Source organism: Orycteropus afer, unplaced genomic scaffold (assembly GCF_000298275.1).
Source record: "Orycteropus afer afer isolate SDZICR_OR568_19922 unplaced genomic scaffold, OryAfe1.0 scaffold00127, whole genome shotgun sequence".
NCBI classification, from domain to species: domain Eukaryota; kingdom Metazoa; phylum Chordata; class Mammalia; order Tubulidentata; family Orycteropodidae; genus Orycteropus; species Orycteropus afer.
The window spans coordinates 3,073,026-3,094,266 of NW_006921714.1; the positions used below are offsets into that span (position 1 = coordinate 3,073,026).

At 49.3% G+C, this 21,241-nt stretch overlaps 2 protein-coding genes across 2 annotated transcripts in view; one reads left to right on the forward strand and one right to left on the reverse strand.

Annotated features, from left to right (window-relative positions):
- DGLUCY (D-glutamate cyclase) overlaps nt 1-9,806 on the forward strand; it is a 63,506-nt gene extending 53,700 nt beyond the window's left edge. The window contains 1 exon segment of the mRNA XM_007944533.1: nt 9,657-9,806. Coding sequence (XP_007942724.1) covers nt 9,657-9,806 — 150 coding nt within the window.
- A 7,711-nt stretch (nt 9,807-17,517) lies between these two features.
- Nucleotides 17,518-18,648, reverse strand: GPR68 (G protein-coupled receptor 68). Its single transcript, XM_007944490.2, has one exon. It carries the CDS (start codon nt 18,646-18,648, stop codon nt 17,518-17,520), a length of 1,131 nt encoding a protein of 376 aa, XP_007942681.1.
- Between the last annotated feature and the right edge of the window lie 2,593 nt (nt 18,649-21,241).

Genomic DNA, 21,241 nt, shown 5'->3' on the forward strand with positions numbered 1-21,241 from the left:
TCCTGCTCTTCTGCCCTGCTGTTTTGTGCATCCCTGAGTTGTCCCTGGGGCTGACTGCTCCTCTGTCCGGGTTCCTGGTTTTTTATCCCCTTTCTTCTGCTCTTCCGGCCTGCTACTCTGGGTGGGCCTGAGTTGCCTCTCCTCACCTAATCCCTTCGTCTGACTGCTCTTCTCTCTGGCTTCCTGGCTTTTAATCCCCTCTCTCCTGCTCTTCCCGCTTGCTACTTCGGGCGTCCCTGAAATGGTTACCTTGAAATGGTTACCAAAAATGTTCCTGGGTAAGTGTTCTTCTGGTCAAAGATCCATGATTTCATCTGGTTCTCAGAGCAGTCTGGGGCCATTAAAAACCCCTGGGAAGAGGAGGGGTCATGCTAGCCAGGGCCAAGAGAACCATGACTTGCTCCCTGAGGAGCCTGGATTCCACCTGTGAGGGAACAGGAAGCCTCTCCAGGCCTCTGGGAAAGGGTGGCAGAGTGTCTGGACGGCCTTCGCTGAGCTCCTCTGACAGTGCAGGCCGACTGTCTGAAGCATTGTGTGCAGGTCTAGGTGAGCCTGTGTAACCAGTGCAGAGAAAGGGCATTGCTTACACACGTGCACAGACACACACATGCACGCGTACATGCACGTCTACCCTACTCAAATTCACGCATGAGTGTCTGAAAACACCAAGAGAAGCTAGCCTCTCAGCCTGAGCAGCAGGGCTGGACTATGCCTGCCACTGGCCTTAGTCCCCACAGTGCTCACAGACATGAGTTCCAGACATGAGCCCACCTCCCCATCAGCAGAGCAGAGATCTGTCCCCGCACAGTCACCTGGGAGTAGACGCTGGCTGGGCCAGACTTACAATGTATCACCCTCCAACCTTCTTGAGGGAAGTTTCCAGGGTAATTTTGACCATGAGAAATTGAGATGAAAGCCCTAACTTTAATCTAAATCCCGGATCAGATGTGACACCCCCCTATGAATAGATGATAGGATAGGCAGGAGAGTGGGAGGGCTGGGAACACCATTGAGGGAAACTGGGGTGTTTGCCGCAGGAGAGAAGACTCAGGGGCCTGAAGGTTCACACTTCCTTTAAAGCAAAAGTGAAAACATTTGTTTGTTGAGTGCCTTCTCTGGGTCAGGCCCCAGCTTGCTTTGGGGAAAATGGCTTCCTGGGGGGAAGGGACAGACAATACCCTCAGCCCTCTGAGAGACAAAGACAGAGGGCAGAGGTCCCAAGAGTAGGTTCTGGTTCAGTGTTGGGAAGAGCCTCCCAGCCATGCAGGAAGTGAGCTCTCCTATGACACAGGCCCTGGGTCACTGGTGTGGGGAGAGGTCCCCATTCTGGGAGGCTGGACCTATGGTCTCCTGCCCTCCCAGCCTGGATTTCAGCTGTCAGCATTCTTACACACCTGTCTGTGCAACTCATGACTTCACTGGTCCCATCTTGCCTCTCCAAAGCCAAAAAAAAAAAAAAGAAACCCACCTACTGCCCGTGAGTCAATTCTAATTCACAATGACCCTATACGACATAATAGAACTGTTCCATAGGGTTTCCAAGGCTGTAAATCTTTACAGAATCTCCCACAGAGCAGCTGGTGAGTTTGAACTGCCAACATTTTGGTTAGCAGCAGAATGCTAAATCACTGCATCACCAGAAGTCCTCCCAAAAGACATTGTTATTATTAGGTGGTAGAGCAGTGGTTAAAGTATTCATCTGCTAACCAATAGGTCAGCAGTTCAAACCCACCAGCTGCTCCAAGGGAGATAGATGAGGCAGTCTGCTTCCATAAAGATGTACAGCCTTGGAAACCCAATGGGGCAGTTCTACTCTATCTTATAGGGTCACCATGAGTCAGAATTGACTCAATGGTAGTGGGTTTGGTTTTTGGGTGGTCAAGTCAGTTCCAACTCATAGTGACCTTATGTAGAACAGAACAAAACACTACTGAGTCCTGCACCACCCTCAGAATTCTTGCTATGTTTGAGCCCATGGGTGCAACCACTGTGTCAATCCATCTTGTTGAGGATCTTCCCCTTTTTTCTTGCTGACCCTCTATTTTACCTTCTGACAACATGACCAAAGCAGGTGAGATGACGTCTGGCCATTCTCATTTCTAAGGAGGACGCTTGCTGTACTTCTCCCAGGACAAATTTGTTTGTTCTTCTGGCAGTCCATGGTATATTCAATATTCTTTGCCAGCACTATAATTCAAAGGCATCATTTCTTGTTTGGTCTTCCTTATTCATTATCTGCTTCCTCATGCATATGAAGCTATTGAAAATCATGACTTGTGTCAGGCACACCTTAGTCTTCAAAGTGACATCTTTGCTTTTTAACACTTTAAAGAGGTGCTTTGCAGCAGATTTACCTGATGCAATAATATGGCATTTGATTTCTTGACTGCTGCGTCCAAGGGTTTTGGTTTATGCATCCAAGTAAAATGAAATCCTTGACAACTTCAATATTTTCTCTGTTTGTCATGACGTTCTTTATTGGTCTGATTGTAAGGATTTTGGTTTTCTTTATGTTGAGGCGTAATCTATACTGAAGACTATACATAGTCTTTAATCTTCATCAGTAAGTGCTTCAAGTCATCTTCACTTTCAGCAAGCAAGATTGTGTCATCTGCATTATCACAGATTGTTAATGGGTCTTCCTTCAATTCTGATGCCACGTTCTTCCTCATACAGTTCAATTTATCAGATTATTTGCTCAGCATACAGATTGAATAAGTATGGGGAAATGATACAACCCTGACTCACATCCTTCTTAATTTTAAACCATGCAGTGTTCTGTTGTTCTGTTTCAATGACTGCCTCTTGTCTATGTACAGATTCCTCATGAACACAATTAAGTGTTCTGGAATTCCCATTCTTCGTAATGTTATCCATAATTTGTTATGATTCACACAGTCAAATGCCTTTGTATAGTCAATAAAACATCTTTCTGGCATTTTTTGCTTTCTGCCAAGGTCCATCTGACATCAGCAACAATATCCCCAGTTCTGTATCTGGCTTGAATTTCTAGCAGTTCCCTGTCAATATACTGCTGTGACCCTTTCTGAATTATCTTCAACAAAATAACACACAGATTACCAAAGACATAGACTACTAAATTGTAAACTCCCGGAAGTCGTGAACCAGGTCTTTTCTAGCTGCTTTTTCGGCAACCTGAAAGGAAACACAACAGGTTCTCAGAAGCCCCTTAGTGAATGAATGATGCATAAGTGAATGAACAAATGAATGAATGGAAGCAGTGCTCTACTAGAGGCAGCAGGATCACCCCAGGGCTTGTGAAAGCAGAGTGCTGGCCCACCTCCACAGTCCCTGGTCCAGCAGGCTGTTGGTGGACAGAGAATCTGTATTTCTAACAAGTTCACTGGTGACATCACTGCTGCTGGTCCAGGGACCTCACTTTGAGAACAACTAGACTACAGGGTTGGTTTGGCAGTGATGTGGAAGTGAACTGGCTTGAGGAAATGGGAAGGCACGCAAAAAGGGATCCTGAGCAATGAGGCTCAAGAGCAGCAATTGAGATGGGTGGGCAGTTGTTACAAGTCCTCCAGCTAGCCAGTTGTAGAAGCTTCTAGACCCACATGCAGAGCCTCTCTCTGCCTCTTTTCTGGATTTCATTCATGTTGCCTTGTTCTCTTTCTTCTCCCTTTTTACTTTTGCCTCCATCACCCTTTGTTTCTCTGCCCCTTTCTCCTTCCTGTTCCCCCTCCCTGTTTCTCTCCAGCACTCCCCTGGGTTGTTGGTACTATCATCATTTTACAGATGAGAGAACTGAAGGTCCAAGAAAAGAGACAACTTGCCCAAGACCACCCTGCTAACAGGCAGAGCTGAGATCTGTCTGGTTCTATCTAACTCCATACCCTGAGCTGATCCCACTACAGCTCAGCAGTTCTCAGTTCCCAGTGATGCCAGGGTACCATGCTGGGGTGAGTGGGGGGCTTTGGTGACATTGGCAAGGGAAACGGTCTGCCCTAGAGGAAACTACAGAACCTTGAGTGCTTTCTCGGCACTTCCTGGATCTGAACTGGAAAAACACACACGAGGCTGCCTCACACATGATTCCTGACTCACACGGACACAAAAGAATGAACCAGACAAACAAATGCACACAGCCTAAACCCTTACCCTCCAGGGATGGAAAGTTCTCCTTGTTTGTGGAGCACCTGCTCTGGGCCAGAGCCCAGCTTGCTCAGGGAGACAAAAATATGGCCCCTGGGCAGGCAACTTATGGTCTGTTGGGGAGATGACACATGACAGGTAATTTCAGGAGCTGGAATGGAGGTAGGACCAGCGAGTTGCTGTGGGACATGGGACAGAGGTCATTCAGAGAGTTCATAGAAGGCTTTGTGGAGGTATCACCTGAACTGGGTCTTGGTGGGTGAGTAGGGTATAAATAGCCAGGTAAGGCAGGGTGTAAGGGGTATTCCAGGCAGCAGGACCCATGTAAGCAAAGGTGCTGAGGCATGTGTAAGCTGTGCAGGGGGAAATAACTGGAATCATAATACCAGAGTTCCATGGGTCATTCCATGTAGTCTCTGAATAATTGAGAGATACTAGGCAGAGCTGTGGTGTAGTGCCTAAGGTACTTGACTGCTAACCAGAAAGTTGGTGGTTCAAATCCACAAGCCACTCCTCAGAAAGAAGGTTGGGCAGTCTACTTTCATAGTGATACTGCCTCGGAAACCCAAGGAGGGGTTGCTATGAGTCAGAGACGACTTGAAGGCACATAACAACAACAACAGGCAGAGCTGTGTCCTGAGATGGTGGCAAGGCTTCCTTGATTACAGGCAGAGGAATGTTGCTCATCTCTGCTCAGTGAGTTTCTTGGAAGTAAGGTCTTAATTGCCCTCATGAGGAACCTGTACATAGACCAAGAAGCAGTCATTCAAACAGAGCAAGAGAATAATGCATGGTTTAAAATAAGGAAGGCTGTACATCAGGGTGGTATCCTTTCACTATATTTATTCAATCTATATACTGAGCAAATAATCAGAGCAGCTGGACTAGATGAAGAAGAGCATGGCATCAGGATTGGAGAAAGACTCATTAACAACCTGCGATAGGCTGACAGCACAACCTTGCTTGCTGAAAGTGAAGACAACTTGAAACACTTACTGGTAAAGATCAAAGACTGCAGACTTCAGTATGGATTACACTTTAATATAAGGAAAGCAAAAATGCTCACGACTGGACCAACAAGCAGCATCATGGTAAATGGAGAAAAGAGTAAAGTTGTTAAGGATTTCATTTTACTTGGATCCACAATAAATGCCCACGGAAGCAGCAGTCAAGAAATCAAAAGACGTATTATTGCCTTGGGCAATTTTGCTGCTAAAGACCTCTTTAAAGTGTTAAAAAGCAAGGTCCCTTGGAGGACTAAGGAGCACCTGACACAATGGTGGTATTTTCAGTCACCTCATGTACATGTGAAAGCTGAGCAATGAATAAGGAAGACCTAAGAATTGATGCCTTTGAATTATGCTGTTGGTGAAGGGTATTGAATATACCATGGACTGCCAGAAGAATGAACAAATCTGTCTTGAATGAATGCTCCTTAGAAGAGAAGATGTTGAGGCTTTGTCTCACGTACGTTGGTCACGTTATCAGGAGGAATCAGTCTCTGGAGAAGGACACCCTGCTTGGTAAAGTAGAGGGTCAGCAAAAACGAGGAAGACCCTCGATGAGATGGATTGACAAAGAGGCTGCAACAGCGGAATCAAACATAACAACAATTATAAGGATGATGCAAGACCAGGAAGTGTTTCATTCTATTGTGCATAGCGTCACTATCAATCAGAACCAACACCAAAACCAGGGTTTTCCATATTCAGAGACAGTAAGTGTGGGAACCAATTTCATTCTCCGAGTCTATTGTGACTATAGTAGGATTGGACATCAATCCAAGGGAAAGCCACCACCATCCAGGGCACACACCTGTCCACTCTGGTCCCCAGCCCCGAAAATCCTTGGAGAAGGAGATGTGCCTTTGGACTTAATTTCCCAGCTCTTGTCAGGGGTCGAAGCCAGTGACACTTTCTGGGAGGGAGTAAGACAGTATATGAAAGCGTAGGTATGGAGGCCCCAGAGCCTGGAAGCTAGGCAGTGAGGTCTTCCTCACATGGAGGCCCAGGCACTGCAGGGTGCCAGAGCTCTGGATGGAGGTGGGGACCTGGGAGAGACCAAAGGCCTCCAATGGTGAGATCTGGGAAGTTCATCCATTCAGCTGTCTCCCCTTCACCCCTATGAGTCTACAGGCAGGAGAAGCCGGGCCAGCTCTGCCGGGATCTGGGCTGGACTGGGAACATTTTCTCCTCTGTGCTTCTAGAAATTGTGGATTTCTCCTCCATTTCCTGGACCAATCCTTTGTAAATATTTCCAACTCATTTTGAGTGAGTGAAGTAGGCTGTTAGGGAGAACATAGGCCAGCTTCCTGGTTCAAATCCCAGCTCTACCCCTTGAGCCTTGAGCAAGTCCCTGATCTCAGCATTCCTCAGTTTCTCACAGAAAGTGGGGCTAATAATAGAACCCACCTTTTAGGTTATTGTGAAGATTAAGTGGGTCGCTGTGTGAAAGCACATGGGATAGTGTCTGGCCTCTAGCTAAGTGGTAACTAAATGCTAGGTCATCATCCTCCTCAATATCATCATCATCGTCACTAGTATCATAAAAAGGTCCTTTCCCTACCTCAGTCAGGCCAGGACTGGACCAGGACAGCTGAGTCAGGCCTGGTAGTGGCAACAGTTGTCCTGTCCCAAAGAGAGCTCAGGCAGCCAGGGCAGATGGAGGGTGGAAGACAGGAGCAGAGTTTGGCCGCGAGCTTGAGTCAATGGAGCTGGGCCTCCAGATGCTGTGTGGAGTCACATGAAGTGTCACTCTTTCCTTTCTGTGCTCTGGGAGGCAGGGTAAGTCATTTCTCCAGCCTCTGCACTCCTCAGTCCAGCCCAGCCAGCTGGTTTTCATGGAATAAGGCCACACTGATGCCTGCTCAATCCACTCCACCACCCTCCTCTCAGCCTCCTCATCACCTGCCCTGTGCCAGAGACAGGGGCCGAGGGAATGCCTTAGCTTTCAGACCTGCCTTGCATCCCAGCCCCTCTGGGATGAAGAAGGCAGGAAGCAACCCTGGGCAGGAAAGAGTGGCTTAAGGGGAAATGTCTCTGGTGTAAACACCAAGCTTCCTGAACTTCCCCACCTCAACCCAGTAGCCAGGGAAGAGAATGAAGCAGCTAGACGTGCTTATAGCACTGTCTCGAATCTCTACTCCATCTCTGCCCCAGGGCAGGTACCTAGAGTCACAGTCAGTGTGTGCTTATGAGCACTTGCACGTGATTTCTGCAAGATCCTGACTGTCCCTCCTCATCCTCTCTATCTGCAAGATTCTAAGGCCAGGGCACAGCAGCCTTGTGGGCTGGGGAAACAAAAGAAGGCTTCTTTATTCTCATGGGCAGTGGCAGGCAAGGAGTGAGGGGCTAAAGAGTGTGGGTTCTTGGAAGAGAGGGAATAATGACTTATTTGTGCCTAACTCGGGGCCTGGCCCAGAGAAGATGCTTAGGAAATGGTTGGGTGGAAGGTGGATGGAAGGATGGTTGAACAGATAAATGGACAGATTGATGAATGGATGGACAAACTGATGGATGGAATAAAGAATGAATGGATAAGTAGATAGATGGATGGATAGACGGATAAATGAATGATGAATGGATGGAAGGATGGATGATGGATTGAAAGAGGGGTGGATTGAAAGAGGAATGGATGGATAGATGGATGAATGAATGGATGGATGGATAAATGGACAGACTGATGACTGGATGGACAAACTAATGGATAGAATAATGAAGGGACGAGTAGATGGATAGATGGGTGATGAATGGATGGATGGTGGGTGAAGGGATGGAAAGATAAATGGATGATGGATGGATCAGTGTAGAGAGGAAGTAATATGGCCTCTGGCCTCATCCTGTGCTCCCATTCTCTTCCAGCATGGAGGTGTACAGGCTGCCCTTTCCATCCCACCAAACTTTTCTTTGTCATTTGAGGTATAAATAAAGTACTTAAAGCTTAAGTGTAAAGTTGGATGAGTTTTTATGTATGTATACACCCATGCATGGAACCACCACCAAGATCAAGCTACACAATAGTCCCGGCTTTTCAGGAGGCCCCTCGGTCCTACCCCACTTTGAACAACCTCGGCCCTCCACGGTCCCAGTGTGAGTTAATAGTGACACTCACACACTCAGTCTTTAGGCTCAGAGGTCATCTTGGGTCTTCCTTCCCACCCCAGGCCTGCCCCACTGTGCCTCATTTTGGTCCCCCACCTCTCTTCTCCTGCTCCACTGCCATAGCCTGGACTACTGCAGCAACTTCCAGAAGCTCTGCCTCCAGCCTCTCCCTGGACAATTCTGCCTCCCCTCCCTGCCTCTTCACTGGGCCTCCTAGAAGATGGTATGGCATTCTGCAATTCCCAAAATCTATAGGCAGTAGCTGTTGGCCCAGTTCCCTGGCTGGTGCCAATAGTTAACATGCTTGGCTACTAACCCAATGGTTGGAGGTTCAAGTCTACCCAGAGGAACTTCAGAAGAAAAGCCTGGTGATGTGAATAATCAGTAATTGAAAACCCTATGGACCACAGTTCTATTCTGACACCATGGGTCACCTTGGGTTGGAGTAGACTCCATAGTAACTGGTTTGGTTTATTTAGCTATTGACCCACCTAGTCCCTATGGCTCGGAGAGGCAGTGTGCCAGCTGACTCCTGAGCTGTTGGCTGATCATGTTCACCTTGAGGACCCCCAGGAGACCCAGAGGATGCAGAGGGTGAGGGCAGGCAACGTGCTGGGAGGAAACGGCTCCATGGTCCCAGAAGCATTTCCCCATAAAGAGAGGATATGATCCAACAGAGAGGAGAAGTAGGAGAATAGACCCAAACAAAGGGCAGGAAATGCCATGCTGGGCCTGGCGGCCCCTGTGAAGGGACTGTTGGACAAAAAGTTGGCATGGAATGGCTCTTGGTCACCCTCCCACAGAAGAACATCCTCCTTGCCCCCTCCCTCAGGGCCAAACAGAAATGCAGATTCTTAGGCCAGCTAGCAATAGAGACTCCACTGCAGTGAGTTCACACACACACACTCACACACACACACTTTACCAAGCATGATATTTCTCTCCAGGGAATGGTCCCTTCTGACAACATGACCAAAGTGGGTGAGACGAAGTCTGGCCATTGTCACTTCCAAGGATCATTCCGACTTCACTTCCTCCAGGACAGATTTGTCCATTCTTCTGGTAGTCCATGGTACTTTCAGCATTCTTCGCCAGCACCACAACTCAAAAGCATCAACTCTTCTTCGGTCTTCCTTCCTCTCCTTCTTCTTTGTCCAGCTCTCACGTGCATTCTTTTTCCTTCCCCTCCACTGTTTCTAAGGACCCCTGAGGCACAACTGTTAAGAGCACTGCTGCTAACTGAAAGGTTGGCGATTTGACTCCACCCCGTGGCTCCACGGGAGAAAGACCTGCCCATCTGCTCCCATGGAGATGACAGCTAAGAAAGCCCCATGGGGCAGTTCTGCTCTGTCACGGGGTCACTGTGAGTTGAAAATCCACTCAGCAGCATCACCACCAACAATCACTACTTCTACCTCTGCTCCTCCTTTTATCCAGGAAGAAAAAATGTTGGCCATTCCGGTGAAACACAAAGCCCACAGTGGAGTTTCAGGCATTGTGGCCATGGAGGTGGACAGGCTGCCCTTCCACAGCACCCACGCAGAGATGCCCCAGAAGCTGGTGGACGTCACCACGGTGCACTTGTGACCATCATGTTACATGTGTGTGAAGTGTGTACCAGATGACCATGCCTGGGTCTAGAGAGCCATTCCTCGTGGGCCCTCAGCTTCCTTCCACACACAAAAACCAAACCCATTCCCATCAATGCAGTTCCAACTCATAGCAATCCCCATGGGGTTTCCAAGGCTGTAAATCCTTAAGGAAGTAGATTGCCTCATCTTCTTCCAGCGGAGAAGCTGGTGGGTTTGAACCACCAACCTTCTGGTCCTTCTACAACAGCCACACCTTCTCGCATGCATCCTGGCCCTGAGTTCAACACCTCTTCCTCTTTGCTCCCCATTTGCTTACCACCACCCCTCAGCCTGATGCTTGGAGTCCTTACATCACAGCGTGTGGGAGGCTCACAAGGGTGCAGGGTTCACGTCATTCTGGGTCTTCCTGGACAAGTCTCATCGGCCTTGCCTTATCTCCCTCACCACCTCCCACTACACATTTCCCAACAAACTTAGGAACTGAGTCACTGCCTGGCTCTCCTTATACCTCATTCCTCCCATCCCACCCACCAGATCCCACCACCTCCTCTGTGTGGGACCAGTCCAGCAGCAGTACCCTGCCAAGTAGCAGCAGACTTTTCCAGAAGTCTTGTTTCCCAGCCAGTGCCCCCAATGGTTGTTGGATCTGCTCAGTTTATTTCCTTTAAAAAATTGTACAGTTTGATTTTTTTTAATAAGAATTTTTAAAATTTGTGTTTTATTGTGCTGAAGTATGTATAACGTAAAATATATCATTATAACCATCTTGAATTGTCAATTTCAGTGACTTAATTACACTCACAATGCTATCCATAAAGTTTTCATTGGATAATTTTCAAAAAGCAAATCACTGGGGCTTACTTCCTAGTCTGTCTTAGTCTGGCAGCTCTGCTGAAACCTGTCCACCGTGGGTGACCCTGCTGGTGTTTGAAATACCGGTGGCATGGCTTCCAGCCTCACAGCAACACGCAAGCCACCCCAGTGTGACAAATTGACATATGAGTGGTGGCAACGTTTTTGTTCTGTTATACATAAGGTCACTGTGATCAGAGCCAACCCAACAGCAACTAATACCACAATGCCATTCACAATGTTGTGTAGCCATCAGCACTCTCCATCTCCAAAACCTTCTTACCACCCCATAGTTTGACCCTTTAAGTGGCACTATTTGTGAAGAATAGGATACATGCCACAGAAACCGACTCAACAATGTACACTCCACAGCAAAGGTGGCTGTCTGATAAGATGGTGCCGGGGTTGACGTCCACTTCTCCCTACACAGGGGGCTGCTGAGGCCCTGGCCAGAAGCAGCTGGGGTGAGGTCCCTGTCCAGAAATCCCTTTGTCATTCTTGTGAGTCCCCACCTGCAGGGTCTGCCTCTGTGCCCTGCTGGTGTGACATCAGAGCTGATACTCCACCGTGAGAAACGGTCCCCCCATCTGTGACTTCTCACAGCTCAGCATTTCTCCAGCCTTACAGCATCATCAGCCAGGCTCCTCCAATCACTGCCGTGACTATTGTTGCCCTGATTTGGGGCTGCAGAGTTCCATGTAAAGGGGACTTCTGATTGAGAGTGTCCCCTGGCATTTCTGAGATCTTGATGGCTGGGAGAGAGAAAGCATGTCCACGGTAAAGCTGCAAGCACTTTTCTGACTCAAATTTTGGGGAAAGATACTCACTGGACTTTGGTTTTGTGATAGTAAAAGCAGAGTTTTATTCCGGCGCTGAGAAGTTTGAGACCTAACTGTGTAAGAGGTTATCTTCACGGCAGGCAGAGACTTAAGAGGAAATTATTGCGTTGTCTGGGAAAGAGGCTGAGACCTGGGTTGGGCCCAGAGGAAGGCTGGGGATAGGGGTCCTGGACTCCAGGGCACAGTGTCCAAAGGCCCCTCTGCAGGGAGGGACCAGCCCAAGGCCCTGCAGCAAGACAGCAGGCAGGAGCTAAGGCACAAGAGAGCCAGGAGAAGGCCCCTGAGCAAGCTCAGCCCAAGCGCTGATTCCAGCCTCCTGTTTTATGATTTTTTGTTCCAAGGGTTTTTGTTTTGTTTTTGTTTCTGCTCAAGTTTGCACTAGCGCTAGCTGTGCTATGCGGAAGGGCCGGAGTCCCTGTCTGAGGTGGGACCATGAGTGTGGCTGCAGCCAGAGGAGCTGGTTACGGGAGGGCAAGAGTGACCTACGGGGAGTGATGGGGTGGTTCAGGGTGAAAGCCTGGCTGGGGCATCAGCCGGGGTGAATTTGTAGGACCTGTAACATCTGGGGGAATTCCAGGAATATCAGGTAGGGGTCCTGGTAAACGTTTGCAGATGCTCTCTGGACATTCAAGGGCAGGCTGGAGCCCTAGGGCACATGGAGGTGAGCACATGCCACACAGACCCTGCAGGAAGTGACCCAAAGGCAGGCCAGCCAGATAGGGGCTCCTTAGCTCCCCGGCTGTCCTCTGGCTGGGGCTTCCCCATCACTAAGCAAGGCAAGACAGTCCTCTGAAGTCATTTTCAGGCCCTGCTGACTATAGCCCTAACTTCCTCTAGCCCATTTCATTCGGGTACTTCCTGCCCATCACATGTGGGTTCCATTGTATCTACAATGAACTCTAGCTCTCAGACTCAGAAGCCCAACTGCTCTAGGCAGAATGAAGATGTGGCTTAATAGCAATTCTAAACTCAACGTACGTCAGCAACGTGAAGGGCTTGCCGAAAAGAAAACGCACCGATAGAAGCATGTGTGGTACGTGGTCCCTTTCTCCTCAGGGTAGGGCAGACAGACTTAGTCTCACTCAGATCTGGGCATGACATTTGAAGAAGTGGATTTTGTTCAGATGAAGGTACAGGAAGGTGAGAGCTTACAACCTGTCAAATGGTAGTGGCTTGAAAACCCAGAGACTGGTCAGGCGCTCTCCAATTCTGTTTCCTCTTCCTGTATAAATCTCCCAGACTTCCTTGCATTAAGGTTGGGGCCAGGTGACTGGGATCTGGCCAATGGAGTGTGAGTAACAGGGATACCAACCACTTCCACACCTGGCCATCAACCTCCTGTGATATTGTCTCGATGCTGCCTTCCCTTCCCGTGTGGATGAAAGGGGAAGACCCCAAAATAATGGAACCTCTTGAAGGAAGGATCCTGAGTCACATTCATCACTTGAGAAAAGACTTGTCAAAAAGAGAAGCCTCTCACTGGACTTGACATAAATAAGAGATAAGTTTTTATTGCTGTTAAGACACTGTGATTTGAGGGTTTTAGCTGTTACCACAGTATAATCCAGCCTTGCCTATTATGAGCTGAGAAGGTTTAACACTGAGACATGGAATATGAGAGTTGTCTTCAGAAACCAGAACCTGAAAGGCCAACTGGCTTCAGTGATGAATTCCAGGCAAGGGAGTCTCTAAGATCAGCAGGTGTGAGAAGCTGGTCTTCCATAGAAGCATTGAACCAGGAGGCCCTGGCTGAATGACTGAAAGATTGAAAGATTCTGGATCTTTCTAGGTTGAACCAACCAGAGGAAAACAGCAGATGGGAGATGTAGTCTGTGCTGAGGTGTTCTGCCACTCTCGTTAAGCCACCCCACAGACCATGTGTGTAAACAGGAAGCTGAGCCCTTGTCTTACTAAGCAACACTAGGGGAAGGAATCCAATGGCTTCTGCCACCTTCAGTCCAAACCAGATGGGCCTTTTCCTCCACCCACTCTCTTAGGAGAAAAAAAGAGTCTTAATCCCCAACAATGTCCTCACTTAGTCTGTTTGGAAGAGGTTTCCACTCTTCCGGAACACTCCAGGACTCCAGGAGCCTGATCCAGAGAGGGATTAAGTAATCAAAATCAAGCTTACATTTTAATATGACGCACTTAAGTCTTCAGCAGTAAACACAGAGCCTGTCACTGTGGAGAACATGCTCCAGCCTAAACGGGCTTGTTGACAAATGTGGGTCTCTCCAAACCAAACACAGCCATTGAGCTCTGAAGACAACAGGTCCTCCCCAAGAATGTGTGGTAAATCTTTAGTGAGGAGGGGACTGTCTAATCAATCCCTCTCTCACTGTAGGGGGCAGTTACCCAGCTGGTAAAAGGAGTCATGTGCCAGGGACAAAGGAGTGAGAGTCTCCAAACCACAGGGCTGGACTCTGTCCTCAGGAGGATGGTGGCCAAGTTAAATCCTACAGTGGATTTACAAGAAAATGCCAAAGAGCTGGATGACACTAAGAATCGCCAGACAATGGAGAGAAACCTCTACTTCATTCAGGGGTTCTCTCCTCCTCTGCCACTAGCTGGGTGAAAAGCAGCAAAGCCCTCCGGTGGCTTTGAGTTTTCTGGGAGAAGACCAATCCCTGGACCTTCATGACTCCTTTGTGTGTTTCAAGGGCCCTCTAGATACCCTTGGTGGTGAAAGATACCCTCCCCCATAAGGACTTCAGAACACTCCAGCTATGGCTGTTAGTTATTTTGCTTTATTTGCAGACTGGTTTGCTACATAAATCCATTGCACAGTCCAACACACGCATACGTGGAGTAAAAGGAAGGACAATACAAAAATACAACTCTTGATAGTAAATGGAACTGCTCTCAGCTTATCCTAGTCCATCCCAGTGGCAATGCCAGGTGCGTAAGGTCAAAACAGAGGGATATACTGTGCCTAGTGGCACAGTGGTTAGCACTGAGCTGCTAACCAGAAGATTTGCAGCTCAAACCCACTAGCTGCTTCCCAGGAGAAAGATGTGGCAGTCAGCTTCAATAAATATTGCAGCTCAGGAAACCCTATGGTGCAGTTCTGCTCTGTCCTATAGGGTCATTGTGAGTCAGAATTGACTCAACAGCAACAGGACTGTGGAATGAGGAGGTGTGGAGGACTCAACCAGTAACACTGCCCAGTAAGATTCTGGGCTGGGGCTGAGTGGGCTCTCCTTGGCTTGTGATCATTTCTGCCACCTTCAAATCTGGTCACTTCCTCCACTAGAAAAGGTAAGAGACCCTTCCCAGTTCATCAGAGGCCCTCCCCAAGGAGCTGGGTCAAGGGCTGCCCAGTCAAAGCCAAATGTAGCCGAGATTCCCAGTAACCACCCTTCCCTGGGACACACCCAGCCCGAGCTCCTGCCTCTGGGCACCCTGACAGAAGGGTTAAGAGGATAAAGTTGATCAACATTTTAGAGGGTGGGAGAAGGGGAGGAAGAGTAAGGAACAGGGTCCTCTCTGGGCCTCCCTTTAGCAGATTTCAAGATGCTGCCAGCTTCTCCTCCCTTCCTAAGCCTGAGCTCACTAAGCCCCTTGGCTCAGAGGAAGTAGACTCCCAGGCCTTGAGGCCCTGCCCTGGGAAGTCAGAGCTGGCCTCAGCCCATCCACCAGAAATCCAAAGGGCCAGCATCTCTGTACAGGTGGATGGGTCTCCCAGAGCAGAAAGCAGCTCTTCTGGTCCTTACTGTGTTCACCAGGGCGGGGACACTGAAGAAGCAGCCCCTGGACACGAAAGGGTCGGATGAGGCTGAAGGACCCCATGGACCCTCCTGGTGGTCTCCAGCAACTTTTGAAGAGGTGGCACCCAGGAAGCAGGAAGCTTCACTGAAAAATGAAGAACTTTGTGTGTAGGTGTGGGAGGTGGGACACCACAACAGTCAGACACAAAGTTGCAGGAGAGATGAGCCCAGTGCCCAGCCTTCCAGGACAGAGTACGGGTGGTGGTCAGCACCCTGGGCTATATGGCCCCCAGACTACAGTCACTCTCCAGGCAGGGGAGGTGGGACATTGACAGAGCCATGATGGAGAACAAAGGGGACAAGGTGAGCCCAGGGCTACCTCCCTGCCTTGCTCCAGGGGCATTTAAACCACATGGGAGATGAACCCAAGGCCCTGTGGTGGGAAGAGGCCAGAGAGTGTATCTGTTCTGTTTTGTTGCATGTTCATTATGTTGTATTTGAGAACTCAGGAAGAATGTGACACTCCGGAGATTGCTGGAAACTGCACATTTGTGTGGGGACAGGGGGCCCACAGGGGACAAAGCCAAGGTGGGAACTGTGCCCCAGTGGGCAAAGCTGGCATTCAAGCCCCTGTATGGGGACATCACCAGCAGTCACATGGCTTTAACCTCATGTGTCTTGGCACATGGCTTTCATGAAGACCCTGGCATTTTAACTGTGAGCATTCCCATACACCCAGCCACATACACACGCTATGCCCACAAACACCCATCCACATCAACACACACATGCACACATACACCAACACACACACATATCCTGCACTCACTCACACACATCACACTAACATACACATGTACACACACAATATATACATACCACACACACACCACATACACACCCACCCACATACATACTCTGTACCCACACACACTCATCCACACCAACTTACACATGCGCATACATGCACTAATACACATACACATCCATCTATATCAATATACACACATGAACACACGCCAACATATGCAGAACACATGCAAACATACATACCCATCCACACACAGATTCTGTACCCACACATAACCATCCATACCAGTAAAACACAGGCACACACACACATCAACATATACAACCCATATGCACACATATATACCCACCCACACACCCAAACTCATTGCCATTGAGTCGATTCCAACTCATAGCAACCCCCACTGGGTTTCCAAGGTGGTAAATCTTTACAGAAGTAGATTGTTTCATCTTGCTTTTGTGGAGTAGCTGGTGGGTTTGAACTACCAACCTTTTGGTTAGCAGTCAAATGCCTTAGGCACTATGCCACCAGAGCTCCTTCACCCACATACATATACATCATACACCCCCACCCACACCAACATACACCTATACACACCCTTGCACATATACACACATACACACATGTGTGCACACAGTCCCAGGCTTCGGGTCTGGTGCTTCTGGGCAGATGGAAACAGAAACCTAGTTAGGAGGAATCTATAGGGAAGTCAGTTAAGGACACAGTGCCTTTAGAACTCTGTGTTACACTTGACCTTCAGCCCTGACTTTTGAAAGGACGACAGGGAGGCCTGTATCCATCACCCTCAGGCTTGGGAAGGCCCAATTAAAAAACAAATCTGATCAACTCTCCCTGTGAAATGGTGAAGTGGCTGGAGCGGGGGTCTCTCCTCTGTCTGTCAACCCCTTCCCCTCACACACTCACATTCACAGTAGCCCCACCTTCCTTCTCCCCTGGCCTGACTCATCTCTCCCCTTACCCTAAGGCAGGGCACAAGTGTTAATGGTGACAACATGGAGTCATGTGTCACCTCAGATAACACGGTGGCACTCAAACAGGTATCATCTGTGGCACTGCTACTGTGGGAGGGCCTTGGCTGGGGCACACCCAGGTACCCACCCTCATCTCCCCTTTCCTCTCCCCTATGTCCTCACACCCTGTGCCCCCAACCCCAGCTTCTCTTTGAAAAGGTGACATTCACTGCCCTCTCAAAACAACCCCCCATCTTGCTGCATCCCGGCTGACAGCAGAGACACCTGCGAGCTGACGGTCAACAACCCCATGGAGCTCAACAAGCCAGAGCAGGCTTCCTGCTAGGAGCCAGAGAAGCCTTGCTGAGGCCCAGCCTGGCCCAGAGACCCAGGCCCATCGTCTCTCTAGCAGCTAGAGGTGCCTAGAGTAGGCAAAGGGGGAGGCAGCTGGCGAGCGAGCTTAGGACCCTGAGGCCCATCAGCCAGAGTGTCAGGCCTCACACATCCCCACAAGTCCTGACCCAGGCTAGGCCAACCCACCCTTGGGGGATCCTCCCATTCCCGGTGAGTCAGGGCTCTGGAAGGCTGCTGAATGTAGCTTAGTTAACAACTCGGGCTCCTCGCCTTGTACGCCACTCTTCCCAGAGACCTCAGGGGCACCCAGTGGGTAGGCCTCCCTGGCCCGGCCGGTCCTGGAGCAGGTGAGGAAGGCCAGGCAGGCCCCCCGGAGGCGAGCCAAGTCCCTGTGGGTGGTCTCGCTGACGAAGCAGTACAGCACAGGGTCGGCCACGCAGTTCAAGCTGGTGAGGAGGAGAGAGAAGTGGTAGGCGTTGAAGATGCCCTTGGCGAACTCACAGCTGGACTCCCACAGGCTGCGCACGAGCAGCAGCACGTGGTAGGGCAGGAAGCAGGCCAGGAAGATGACCACGGTGCTGAGCACCAGCCGCTGGATCTGGTCCTTGCGGCTCTTCTGGGTGCCATGGCTCCGGCGCACGGCCCTCAGGATGCCCTGGTAGGAGACGAGCAGCAGGCAGATGGGGAAGAAGAAGCCTACCAGGAAGCGGTAGTAGTTGATGCCGCGCTGCCAGGCCTGGATGGGGTAGTGCTCGAAGCAGACGCGGTGCCGGTCCTCGTCCACGATGACCTCCTTGTGCATGAGGAAGTAGATGCTGGTCAGCAGCTCCTTCACCCAGATGACCACGCTGACGCCGACGGCCGCCTTCAGCGTGCGGAACTGGTGGAAGCGGAAGGGGTGGGCCACGGCCAGGTAGCGGTCAATGGAGATGCAGCAGAGGAAGCCCACGCTGATGTAGATGTTCTCGTAGAGGAGGATGCCGCACACCTGGCAGGACAGGTCGCTGTGCGGCCAGTCGTCATGCTGCAGCACGTACTGCAGCCAGAAGGGCAGTGAGCAGATGTAGAAGAGGTCTGCCACCGTCAGGTTGCACAGATACACACCCAGCTCGTTCCGGGCCTTGATCTGCAGGTAGCCGAAGTAGAGGGACAGGCAGTTGGCTGGGAAGCCCACCACCAGCACTGTGACGTAGACCACCGGGGCCAGCGTCTGGTGGATGGTGTGGTCAATGGCACAGGTGACTGAGGAGTTGTCTGTGGTGATGTTCCCCATCTTTGGGCTTGGAAGGGCCTCCCCCATCATGGGCTCAGGGAATGAGCTAGTCTTTGCATCACCATCTTGTTATAGAATGTGGCATCACCATCTTGTTATAGAATGTGGCATCACTGGTAGTAGGCAAGCCCCTGAAATGAAGGAAAGACTTAGAGTAAGAGCAACTAACATTGATGTAGTACCCACTATGTGTCAGGCACTGTGCCAAGTGCTTTACTTGTTTCATTTAGAAGAGATATATCAGCCAACCAACTCTGATTCAATCAGAATATCTATAAATAGGTTGCATGCCAAGACACTGGAATGTACCCTATGTCTTTCCATCTCTTTGTCCTGGCTTGCTTGTCTCTTTTTCATTTTCTTGGCCCCTTTCAGGTGCCAGGGAAGGCTAGGAGCTCTTGTGAGCAGGAGCCCATCCTAAGCCCAGCCCTCTGAGGGAGGTTCAAGATCAAGATCATTCCAACCCACTTGCCGCAGCAAGGGCACCAATTCCCTCCTCTCCAGCTGTAAGTGTATGAGCATGTTTCCAGTTGCTCCCAGGAATGCATCCCATTGGTCAACACCAAGGCTGTGTCCCTCTTGAGAACTCTCCAGAAAGCCTCAGAAGAGACCCAACATTGTCAACATCCTCATACACTCTGGTGACAAAAGCTAACCTTCTCACAGAGCAAGCTGACTCCTGGGTGCCCGTCAGCGGCTGGGTGCTCCCTCTCCTCTCCTGCACGGAGTGTGGGGACTTGGTGTGGAGGACAGTGTTGGAGCAGGGCCAGGCCAGGGAGGCCGCTTACAGGCCATGCGAGTCACGTGCCCTCTCTGAGCCTTCGTTTCCTCACCTGGAAAATGGAGACAGCAATGCCTGCCCTTGGGGTCAGTATCAGGACTACGTAACACGACACACACACGAAGGAATGGGCTGCAGTGGTTCTCCAGGGTCACCAAAAAAAACCAAACTCACTGTTGTCAAGTCAATTCAACTCATGGTGACCCCTCCTTGGGTTTCCAAGGTGGTATCTCTGCGAAGTAGATTGCCCAGTCATCCTTCCAAGGAGTGGCTGGTGAGTTTGAACAACTAGCCTTCTGGTTAGCAGTCAAATGCCTTAGGCACTAGTCAAGGAGGGGAGAAAAGAAGGCCGTGCTACTCAAATTAGTGAAAAGTTCATGTTGTTGAAAGTGGTACAAAGAAGATGTTTTTATATATATATACATACACATATATATAGTTTCAGCGTTTCTTCTGACATCCATTTTTGTCTTTTCTTCCTTTCCTGTCTTTTTAATAAACTTTTGCTTTCTTCATGGATGATGTTCTTGATGTCATACACACACACATGTATATAAAATATGTATCTTTTGACCTATATATATACACACACATATGTATATAAAATATGTATCTTTTGACCTATATATATACACACACATATGTATGTATGTGTATATATGTGTGTGCGTGTATATATATGTATATATATGTGTGTGTGTATATATATATATAAGTCCCCAGGCAGAGCAGACAGTTAAGCACTAGACTCCTAACTGAGAGGTTGGTGGTTTGAACCCACCCAGAGGTGCTTCGGGAGACAGCCTGGGCATCTCGTGAAAGGTCTCGGCCTTGCAAACCCTACAGATCCATTCTACTCTGAACACATAGGGTCACCTTGAATTAGACCAGCAACACCATCTAGCTGTCAGGCTCCAACTTGTTTGAACAAAGCAGAATAAGCAGCCTTGCTGTAGGTCTACTTTACAAATATATCAAAGTGAAAAGCTTGAACTGCTCTGTTGATTGATACCACTCTCTTCAATAAAAAGTCTTGTGGTGGCTAAACCAGCATCTCTCAGCCTTTTTTTCATTTTCTCTCCCATTAAAACAAATACATAGGGTTGCCCTTGAGTCAATTCCAACTCATGGTGACTCCATGTGTGTTATTAGAGTAGAACCGTGCTCCATACGGTTTTCAGTGACCCTATATACAGCGGAGCTCTGGTAGTTTAGTGCCTAAGGCATCTGACTGCTAAACAGAAGGCTGGAGGTTCAAACCCTCCAGCCACTTCTCGGAAGGAAGGTTAGGCAATCTACTTCCATAGTGATATCGCCTTGGAAATCCAAGGAGAGGTTGCTATGAGTTGGATCCGACTCCACGGCAGTGGGTTTGGTTTGGTTTGGGTTGGGTTGGGTTGGTTAGGTACAGGGGTTGCTATGAGTTGGATCCGACTCCACGGCAGTGGGTTTGGTTTGGTTTGGGTTGGTACAGGGGTTGCTATGAGTTGGATCCGACTCCATGGCAGTGGGTTTGGTTTGGTTTGGTTTGGGTTGGTTTGGGTTGGGTTGGTTTGGGTTGGTACAGCAGCATGAAACACTGCCCAGTCCTGTGCCATCCCCACGATCCTTGCTGTACCTGAGCCCATCATTGTAGCTGCCGTGTCAATCCATCTTGTTGAGGGCCTTCCCCTTTTTCATTGACCCTCCTCCACTTTACCAAGCATGATATCCTTCTTCAGGGAATGATCCCTTCTTACAACATAACCAGAGTAGGTGAGACGAAGTCTGGCCATTCTTGCTTCTAAGCAACATTCCAGCTGCACTTCCTCCAGGACAGATTTGTTAGTTCTTTTAGCAGTC